An 11,513-nucleotide genomic window follows, 5' to 3' on the forward strand; every position below is an offset into this window, starting at 1 on the left:
AGACCTATTAATTCCTTCCAACAGAAAGAAACTTATGTAAATGCATGCAATGGTGTCATTGAGAGCACATGATTAATTAATTCCAATAATCACTTATGATAAACACTGGACTAACCACTAAGATTGGGTTCCTGGAGCAGTGTGCTGCCTGGCGTATAGCACTTTAATGCCTCGTCAGGGGTAGTAAGGGCTATATAAATACAATTTACAATTACAAGAAACATTTAGGATTTTAGATGAAGGGACAGTCTTTGTTTTCAGTGAATCAGGATGGGTTTGTCTACTTGTCAATTCACAGTATGGAGTGCAGATTTGGAGTGGCAAGTGAGGGTCGCTTTCGGTTTGTCACAATATTTTTTTATGGATAAAATATAGCAAACCGCGTGTCCACCCTTCATTTCGGCCAATTTATAGGAATCAATGATTGTTTATTTTTTTCTTGAGAGCAGCACCCATCACACGTCAAGACTTTCTTACAGCAACATCAGCAATCAGTAAAATATTTTGCTGCTTTTTAACTGTACCTGCTCCATTTCCTACCTGCAGTTCTCTAACTCAACAGTTTCTAAAATATGGGGGGATGGTCAGGCGGAATACTGCAGCATCGTTGACTCCGGGGGCTGTTGCATTTGTATTAAGCCTTGCATGACATATCCCACTACATTACTATGTGCAGCTTTGAGGTTCCCCAATCCATAATAAGCTTAAGAGGACCTGAAGACCCTCCAGACAGGTTATGATGACTCTAAGCGAGTGTTGCTGCCATGTTCGCTCATATTGTGGGCTGAGAAGGGGATCTACTCCAACTTAGCACCATCGACCATTGTTGTCAGGTCAATTCCCCTTTGGGATATTTACATTTAGTAGCTTTACTTTTAATAGCCAGTTGAGTCCTGATAAAATATGCTCAAATTAAGCATCATGTAGGGCCATTGGTTCAATCCTAGAATCTCGTATTAGATGAAACACGAGAATCTACTTTTAAGCATGATAACAACTCTCCCCAGGAGCCATTTGTACACACCAAACACAAATTACAGAGCCCAGCTGGGTCACCATGATAATTCTTACTCCAGTGAGTGCTCAGAGATCCTTTGGCACACATATTAAACCTGCATTAGCTAAGCTTGTTCCACAACACTCTGTGTGAAAGCAACCTTTGCTAGTGGTCTCAAGCTCTTCTCCAGACCTTTATGACTCGGCCTATTCCCCAGCATGATCCATAAAGTATTTCAGTGACATATTCCTGAATATGGTCCTAGCCCCATAGTTTGCATTGGTATCTTAAAATTCAAATTCAAATTCAAACAGGTCTTTATTCGATTTGCATCATAAAAGACAAAATACATAAAAATACAGTTCATACAATTTAGTAAATAAGATAATAAATACTTTACAGTTTAAAACCGAATTAAAAAAGGTATTACATTTAAGCAATGATGAAAAAAGACCCATAATGACCTATAAGCAATACTATGTTACAATTAAAAACACATAAAAGCATGTAACATAGGACCTTCATTTTCCCAAATTGCGACTACGTAATGACCAGGCCCAGCTCAGGAATTTTGCTACACCAATAACGATAAAGGGAGTAGTATCAGTTTTTAAGATCCTGATAGCTGCAATAGCAGATCTGGTGCCTAATGAGCGGCAAACCGGTGTAAGCCAAATTTTTCTGGGTATCAAATACATAGGGCAGCAGAAGAATATGTGTTCAATATTCTCTACTGCTGCCTCACAGAAAGGACATTTATCACTGCCCCCCGAGGACCAGGAGTGTGTTAGCCCCCGCACAGGTAACGAGCCAACTCGTATTTGGTGGTACAATTTACGATCTTTCGGCTTGGTTATTAAGTCCCAATAGGCCTCGTATCTGGGGGCATCTTTAATAACCAAAAATTCCAAAGACATAATAGGGCCAACAACCAAAGTAGATCTCCTCTCTCCAATCCAGTGCCAGTAAATGTCTTTAAGACCCTTTTTTGATGGGAAGGTAGCTCCAGCTGGATCAACCCAAAGCACCTCCAAGCTCAAGTTTATCAGAAGCTTTCTGAGATGAGAGAACCAGGGTACCCGATGGGCCCCTTCAATCCCCCTCATTTCAAGGGTAGCCTCGGCAAACAGAGATAATTCTGGTGTAGTCCACAGACGTCGCCAAAACGCCAGTGGTCTATACCGTGCCACATCCTCGATGGGTTTAACACCCAAATCGAGCTGTAGGGGTATAGAAGGTGTTGATTGTGGGAGCCCAGTTGCCATTCTAAGGAACCTATTCTGAGCCACCCTCAAAGTGAATAAATCACTATAACCCCACAGTTCTGCACCATAAATAGTTGCGGGAATGATCTTGGAGCCATAAATTTTGACCAGCGGGCCAGGGGTTTAGTCAGAGATTTTGCATGCTCCTTCAATAGGGCTCCCCCCAGTTGGGCATGTTTCAGAGCCATAAGATCCAATTGGGGTTTCCAGCACATATTCTCACTTAGTGTGACACCCAAATATGTAAACACCTCCGTTTCATCCAATATAGCTCCACTCATCGACACCTTGGCCTTCACGGCCTTTGGGCCTCGCAGAACCATAAATTTGGTCTTGCTGACATTCACCTCTAACTCATGCTCGCTACAGAAACACTCAAAGCGGGCCAGCGCGGACTGTAGGTCCTGCCTCGTTTTAGAGATGATAAGAGTGTCGTCTGCGAACATGAGGAGGGGGATTTTCCTTCCAGCAAGGGAGGGGGCGTCAGTTGGAAAGTTGGAAAAGTACTTGGTCACCCCGTTGATAAACAAAGAGAAAAGGGTGGGGGCAAACACACACCCTTGTCTAACCCCCTTATCGATTTTAAAGCTATCCGTAGTCTCTCCGGGTGTCCCCCATCTTACTTTTGCATAGGTATTAGAGTGCAGATTGATGAGCAGGGCCACCTGCTCTTTAGGCATGCCCAAATCCATCAAGACTTCCCAGAGCTTATTCCTGGGCACTAGGTCAAACGCGGACCGAAGGTCCACAAAAGCCGCAAAGAGAAGACCCCCCCTAGGAAGACCACCTTCCAATATAGTAACATAAATCTAAATACTTGCTCAAGTGTCCCCATATGTGCCCGAAAACCTGCCTGAGAGGACTTAAAACATCATAATCGGAGATCCAGCTCTGGATCCTACCCAGAAGAAGGTGCGCCACAATCTTTTGTACAGCATCAATAAGGCTAATAGGTCGATAATTAGCCGTTACTGAGCGATCGCACTTTTTATGGATTGGAAGGATCTCCGCCCCCAACCACGAGTCAGGGACTTTAGCACCCCTTGCCAGAGCATTGGCTAGCAGAACAATATAAGGGACCCATAAATCCTGATCATGCTTAAACAGATCCGCTGGAATGCAGTCAGGACCTGGTGCTTTACCTCCCGGGACAACCTTTAGCACCGCCCTCACTTCGGAGGCAGTAAAGACCAGGGCATCGTCAAAAGTAATAGGCAGCAGTGTGGCAGGACTAGTGACATTCGCTTTAAATTGGTTACCATAGTACTCAACCCACTCCCTTGGCTCAACACAGTTTGAGGGGACTGTATCCTGTGGGCGGTTTCCCCATTTGAGCTGCCGCCAAATTATAACCTCTGTTTCATGATCCATGCCATAGAACCCTATAAGTGAAACCAAAAAAGGCTTGGGTCTGGTTCCTACCTGGCCTAGACCACTCTAACTGAATAAACAACAAAGATAGCCAAGTTACTAAATTCAATCTATCTATACCACACTTAGCCAATAATCCTAGGAGGGCAACATTTTCTTTATGATCATTTTTTACTTCTTTACATGCATTTTTTGCAATTCAATATGTGCGAAAACAAGACACTGTTGTCAAGAAAACATTATACCCCATTAATACAAACACATATTACAAATAAATGAAAAATGAAAACATTTATATAGACACCATATAAACATAGGGGATGGAGGATGCCTCCAAATGTTACATTCATGGGGCACCATTCCTAATATTTTATATACAAAGACGGGCGGACCATCAATAGTTTTTTAGGGCCTGCCTGTCAACTACACTGGAAATTTTATTTTGTTTTATCACAGGGTCTAGTAGCAGGAAAGATTATTTGAACTATATTCCTGCAACACCCATTAAACTTCTGGTTCCAGCGTAGAGTCAGCGTGTTTCGAACCCTTAGGTTATTCTGGGGTTCTCCTCAGGACATGGACTGGAGGTGGCCTGTGTGTCTTTATCCAGTGCTGCTATCTACCATTAGAGGTAGATTCGCACATATTGAATTGGAAAAAATACATGTAAATAAGTAAAAAATGATCATAAAGAAAATGTTGCCCGCCTAGGATTATTGGCTAAGTGTGGTATAGATAGATAGAACCCTATAAGGCATTTAAATCTATGTTCCTTCTAATGGGGTTTGGTTTTTCTCTTTAGTTATGGAAGAATAGGAAGTTAATAACGCTTTACAATTTTAAGAACACCCTCTTTGCATACTATATTCTTTATCACTTAAATGCTTGACTTTTGCATTGTGTTTTTTACATTGTCTCCCATCCCAGTGCTGTACCGTGGGTTGCCAGCGCCTGGGACAAGGCAAGTATTTTTCCAGTTTCCTTTAAAAATATGCACCCATATTAAAATGTTGCGCCCCTAAGAATTCTGCGCCCAGTGCAACTGTCCCTGTGGCCCCACCCATGCCACGCCACTACCCCTCCCCTCCAGAATGGCAGAACATTGAGCTCAGCCATGCCACCCAGAAGACAATCAAAAGTCACTCTGAGAATCTTTGGATCACCACTGTTTGTGATCAGCTCAACAAAAGTGTGTGGGAGCACTGAGTGAAGTTTGGTAATCTGCCTACTTCTCTTCACTCATAATTACCCGTGCACATCCTCACAAGAACCCTGAGGCCCTTGTATGTAATCTATTACTTGAAAACTCTTTTACATTTTCATACACCTTTGCCTTCTTCCTCTCACTTTAGAGTCTCTAAGATGTATGCGTCCCAAACGCATGTCCACAATAGTCCCCAAAGCTTTGGTTTGATCAGTTCTTCTTTGGCAGGATTGAAACAAGTCTATCAGTGCCTCTTCTTCATTTGACAGTCTTGGACGTTACAAGAGGTGCTGTGGTGTCCATTAGGTCCTTCTGTCATGCCACCATTACCCGCATCCACTTATTTTCCGTTAAGTGTAGTACTGATCCCAGGGATTCCCTACCTCTCGCCTTTAGCAGGAAAGTTACTAAACCATATACATCATAAGACAAGCTATCACCACAAATCACTACAAGTCATCTCCAGAAGAGTAAACATTTCAAACGTAAAATACATAAGTGTTCTATTTTTCCAAGATGGATTTAAAATGTGTTTTTATGAAACAGAAAATGAGATCAGAAGTTGAGAGAAAATAAAATGTACTTTTAATTCCACATGGATTGACTAAGACGCATCATACTCTTTTGGGTTAAAGGTTACTTGCCCGGATATCTGAGGTATGCGTCTGAACAGTTGTATGTGATTCCATGGCATGGCAATGCTAGGAAAGCCAACAGCAGGGCAGAAAAGGTCCTCATACTCGTGCCCCTCCCAGAGGCATCCTGGAATTCAATGAAAACAGAACAGTTGAATTCGAAACGTGTCAATCTAAAGCTACTGTAAAAGTTAATCAATTCAAACTCTTTAGCCTTTATCCTTAGCTAGCTTTGTGAAGTTGTTCTCAAAACTTTGCAAGCTTTGAAATATATATAAAGTTTCAAAATTTTAAACTGCAAGTAAGAAAATCGGTAGAAATAGATTTGGTGGGAAATCATACAAAAGGCACCTGTTTTGGGTGAATCTTCTAGCAAAATCAACATGGAAGAACATTCTATCACAGACGGTTTGTGAACCTCACACAAATGTAACACATTGCAAAGTGCAAAATCTGTGAATTTTGCAAAGCTTTGCGGGGAGAATTTGCATTTCCCCCAGTACTGATAATAATTCTGCATTTTTCTGAAGTATATTTTTGCTGTCCTACACTGCTATGTCTCTACAAAGAGTACAAACTGAGAGATTGTTGTGCATGTTGGTGAACTGGACTGTATATACCATTATGTAATGCTTTCGTGATTAAAACAGTCCTCCTTTTTTTTATTTAAGACCAAACGTGAGCTTACAGTTACTTCCTACTCTCTGGCTGGCATTGACTACTGTTCATTGCTAACCATTCCTATGGTAAAACAGTCCTCAGCCACAACAAAGGTTTTAGATTCCATATAAACTCAGAATCATTCCAATTGATTCTAATTCATTCCATTGGGGAAATCTTGAGGCGATTCTGCTTGCTTCCACCCAATGTTACGGTTTAAATCATGTTTTTTCAAGTCCTGTGTGTAAGAACAGGTCGGTCCCTGCCTAGCAAGGTGGTGTTTCTTCCTTATATCATGCAGAGGAGGAATGTTGGTTCTCAAATGTCAGCTTCCATGTGCACATTAGAGCTTTTCAGCTGCCTGCGGCAAAGATTCTGACTGTGGTATAGTATGCTAGCCTCACGTTTTCCACGAAACTATACAACATATTTCACTGAGCCTCCTTTTTGTTCATTATCAAATATGAGAGCACCTTTGAGCACTTGAGTTTAGGATGTTAGTTGTGCGAAAATCTCTCTTGCGTTTTATTTAATAGACTGTAATGCTGCTCCATTTATAAAAATAATCTAAGCAATATGTATGATACTCCTGACAACTGACTTGCCTCTTAGTTCATTAAGAGTCAAGCGTGCCTGTGCTCAAGGACGAAAGGGCCCCACCATTTTCCACACATAAAGAGTGACATCCAGGATGAGCAAATATGAGCCTAACAGACACTCTTCATGTTCAGGTCAGGCAGCCAGGCGCTGTCCATACCCTCAAAGCGCAGGCGCCTCGCTGCCTGAGCGGAACTTTGCCCGGCTGAAGATTTCACAGCTTTGAGGGCGTGACCTCCTCCACCGAGCAAAGCACTTGGAGGTCCTCCCCCACATGACAGGGGGAACTTAACTAATAGACTTGGACCTAGGCCCCACAGTTTTAAGCCCTGAAGTATCGCTTATCACAAAGTGAGGTGGGGTCATCAGTCTCACTGATTTCATCCCACTCGCTGATCAGTAAGGAACTTCCACCGCCTGTCACTGGCTGAACAAAGTCAGCCATTCAGAGGAGGCGGCAGACCCAACCCTCCAGCAACCACCGAAGCTTCTTTTCTGCCACCTGAGGTCACCACTGCGTGTGGTATGTTTTTTTATTTAAATGTTTGGTGCGTACATGTGCATATGTATGAATGTACGTGTCTTAGTGCATGCTGTGAAGGAGTATGTGCATATGCATGAGAATGGTAGGTGTGAATGAGTGTGCATGTCGTTAGTTCAGTGTGAGCATGTATGTGTTTGGCCACCCCCCTCTTCAGCCTGCCCAAATTGGTGGCAACAACTTCTAATAGCATTGTCGTACAGGCAAGGCATGGATGTTTCTCGAAGGTGGACCTTCCTGCACATAAACAATCATTGGAGTTTTGCTGTTTCTATGTGTGCTGCCCAAGGAAACAGCAAAATATAGGAGAAATAAAGCATTTCTTCTCATTTTTCCTGTTTAAGACCAGATTTTCCTTGGTCTTAATTTTGGCACTGCCTCATATTTACGCTGCTCTTGTAAATAGGGGGCAGCGTCAAAATCAATGGGTGTTGCGGTGGAATGCCCACCACAACACCCATTGCCCGTACCTTTCACGCTAAGTGTAGCATGAAAGGGGGTCTTATTTTCAAGGCAGCTTTAAGCCACGTAAAGTGGCTTAACGCTGCTTTGTAAAAAAGTGAAAGCTCCCATCGCCATCACAATATCACTGAAAGTGACATTGTAGTGGTGATAGGGGCTTGTAACTATGCCCCATAGTCTGATGTACTACTGAGAATGGTTTCAGTGTTTTAAAAAAATACTCTTTTTTTAATGTTTAAGACACTTTATGACATTCTAACATCATGTTTGTTGCAAGATTTACATGTCAAATATTTTCAAGGATCGGCACCTGTACCAGTTTTTCGAGCCAGAACTGACCCTTGGTTCAGTTGTGACTCCCCTCTCCCTGTTTAATTTTTTGGCTCTCCCACCTCTATATTTACATCCTAATTGCACAGAGTGACTTGATCAATTAAATCCCATTCGAATTTTGGCATCCTTCGACTGTCTTGTGCCAGCTCTCTCTGTAGATATAATAGAAATACTATAGCCTGCTATGTCTCTAAAATGCAGGTTATAATCTTTTAAGTGTGTTAATTTAGACAAAAAGAAAACATGTTGACATCCAAAAGATATTGAAAATAGCAACTATTAGATTATATCTACAAAGAGCACCACTGTGGTGTAATAAGCATTTTTAATGGCTTCTTCAAATTGTGGTATTTTTAGGTCTTAAATACAGACAATTTACTCTGTCTGTTGTCGAAGAACCATTCTGTTTATTACATTAAAATATATAAGTAAATATGTAAATAACCACGAGGGAATGAAAAGCTAGACAGGCCTTTGTGTTTTGAAAACCGCTGACGAGAAGCTTGGGAGCTAGGCCATGCTATGCTACGCTACATGCTGCCATGGGAAGAGGAGGCCGCAGGAGGAGGTCGCGGACATGGTTCTCGACCTCCCGGCCCTTTCAAGCTGTTTCAGGCAGCGGAGGGCCACGGTGGGGGTTCGGCCCCGTCTTAACATCCACTGCCGCCGGTCCTCCCTTACTCATCCAAGGAGGTTTGAAGGGGATCTACGGTTTTGAGACTATTGATCAGGTGTGGCTTGTGAGGCTTTGGGGGCACGGCCTGCTTTGCAGCAAGGACTGTTTTTGTATGTTGGTGTCATGCAACAGCCATTACAGTCGCAGACCTGCCCCTCTGAAAGGCAACCAGCCCCCGTAAGGGGGTGAAATACCTATGATTATAGATATTGGCCGCTGAGACTACTTTTTCAGGAGTTTTACATTTTTGCCCCCAAGAGACTCAAACAACTCTACCCAACTTTTGACACAGTGTGCCAGGGCTCGAGTCAGGGGTCCACGTGGGTGGACAATGTCCACCCACTCTTTTCACAGGGTGACGCCGTCCACCCTGCCAAGAAGCTGAGCTCCACTCTAAAATATGCTGAACATGTCCCTGTGTAATTTTGAGACACCGGGATACATTCAGCAGTGCCTGCTCGTTTTCTGCTTTCCTTCCGAGCAGCAACGTGCAGATGGGGAGGGGGGTTTTGTCATTTGAGACTCCAGCTGGGCCATAACAAAGGCCGAACTAAAGGGCCCATTTGGCCTTATTTTGTCTGAGTATCCAGCCTGGGGCCTGCCTGTAGCCTCGCACCTTGATGTAAATGCAGAGGAAGGGAAACAAAAGCAGCATCCTAAAAGTGCATAAGAGCGGTACGATTTTGACCTTGTTAGGACCCCCATATATAATAGATATTCATGTACTGTAAGAATGTCTAATGCGTTACTCTGTCCCAGTGCAAAATAACAATTTAAATACAGTATTTTGTATTTGTTTTACAGAGCTATTCATCCCAATATAGGGTGTCAGAGCACATTACAGCAAAAATACACATTTTATTGAAAATAAATCATATAAGTTTGTAAATCATAGCACAGGATGTGTTACATTAGACAGCTTAGGGTTACCTGGTGTAGGAGTCGCATATCATCCTTCAGAGCTCACTCTGCTATACTAGAATGATTACAATGCAACTGCGTGAAACAAAAGGATCTCTGTGTTCAAAGCAGTAACCCACTTACTTACCTATCTACATAAAATAAAATCTGCGGGGCGTGGCTAGCGCCCGATGAGTATGGCGGCGTTAGTGTGAAGCTCCAGAGTCCGGCAGAGAAGAGACACGCTTTGAGTGCCGCTAGCGCAATACCGAACCGAGGAATGAATCGGTGATGCGCTGCTCATTTCTAGGAGAACTCATCCGCAGATTTTGACAACAGTAAGGAGGTCTATTCTTGAGATAACTGCCCAACGGCAAAGCCGTTTTTACCGCGGCTGCCATTTTGTCCGCATAGCGCGCTGCAACTATTTCTCATCTTACTACAGTGACAAATGACAAAAGAAAAGTACTTTTTTGTTGGTGCGTGTGTCTCCTTACAAGGTACATACATGCTCCTTCACACCTCTTATCAACATAATTTTAAAGCGGTGATACACCCTCATTTTACCTCATCTTGTTGACCCTCTGTGGTAATAAAGAATAAATGGAATAAAGAGCGGATTCCTTCACATATGAAACAGATTTATCTGCCCACCTGATGATATTTTCTGTATAAGCGTTCTATACAAGCAGTATCTCCTGAAATTTTCAATCCATGTATTTACTGTGACGACTACATCACTTTTAAGGAAAAGGATCACCATGTTTTGTGACAGCACGTGTTGCGGATGATAACTATAGGGTTTCTTATACATACACGCTTTCCATCTTCCAGAGGAGCTAACTATATTGACTTTTTTCTCTTTATGTGTGAGTACTCCTATTTGAATTGCCTGCTCCTGTACTGTCAATTTTTCTTTTTCTCTGCTATTTTTCATACTATTATCTGCTTTGTTCTGGATAATCTGATTTCGGAACTCACCTTATCCACAAGTTGATGGGTAGGACAAAAGGAACTCTTTGCATTACCCCTAAGCCTAAGCGTTCTTTTATTAAAAATTAAAAACTATTTTCAGAATTTTCCAGACTTGAGGACTCAGGTGAACTTGAAACAGAAGATACTAACACAAAAATGGATTCCATACCAACAACTTCAGGGAAATCAAACATAACATGTTTGAAGAAGGATCCACCCTCACCACCCAAACCTTCCTCTACAGTTTCAATGGAATTATTATTACAGGAGAAAGGAGCCCATCGACCCTTTGTCAAAGAAACTAATTCTAAACTACAAACTCTCTCTGATAATTGGTCCTTACTTGACACAAGACTCAAAACAGTGGAACAAAATGTTTTCTCCCTCACTGAAACTTCCAAGTGTGTTACATTCATGCAGACCCAAGTATCATCACTGCAGAAGCAAGTTAAAGACCTTGAAAATCGCAACAGTAGAAATAATATTTGCATATATGGTCTGGTAGAAGGAGCCGAGAGGGCGGACCTTATCGGTTTCTTGAAATCCTTCCTCTCCAAGATCCTACATATATCAGAAGATGTCTTGTTAAATATACAACATGCCCACAGACTGGGTTGAGCTTCTGCCAACAACTCCTCCTCTCAACGGCCTAGAGGAGTCATCCTGTACTTTCTTGAGTACATGGGTTTATTGAAAGTACTGTCTGCTGCTGAAGCTATCCAACGTATTTCATGGTCTGGCTCCATGTTGTATTTTGCACAAGATTATTCTAAAGCTACAGCCGCCAGACGTAAAGCTTTCCTAAATATGAGACCTGACCTCCGTTCTATGGGTGCCAGATATGGTCTCTATCACCCTTGTTTATTCAAAGTCACCTATAACAATAAAACTACATCT

The 11,513-nt window shown here is 42.4% G+C and overlaps 1 protein-coding gene across 1 annotated transcript in view; it reads right to left on the minus strand.

The window, feature by feature from the left end:
* The window catches only part of LOC147663275 (zona pellucida-like domain-containing protein 1), a gene marked incomplete at its 5' end in the record, with an annotated part of 327,843 nt that extends 322,244 nt beyond the window's left edge, over window positions 1–5,599 (minus strand). The window contains one exon of the mRNA XM_086950566.1: window positions 5,482–5,599. Within this exon, the coding sequence (XP_086806692.1) occupies window positions 5,482–5,599 (118 nt within the window). The remainder of the gene's footprint in view (window positions 1–5,481) is intronic.
* Between the last annotated feature and the right edge of the window lie 5,914 nt (window positions 5,600–11,513).

The sequence above is a fragment of the Lissotriton vulgaris genome, unplaced genomic scaffold (assembly GCF_964263255.1).
Source record: "Lissotriton vulgaris unplaced genomic scaffold, aLisVul1.2 SCAFFOLD_2307, whole genome shotgun sequence".
Lineage (NCBI taxonomy): Eukaryota > Metazoa > Chordata > Amphibia > Caudata > Salamandridae > Lissotriton > Lissotriton vulgaris.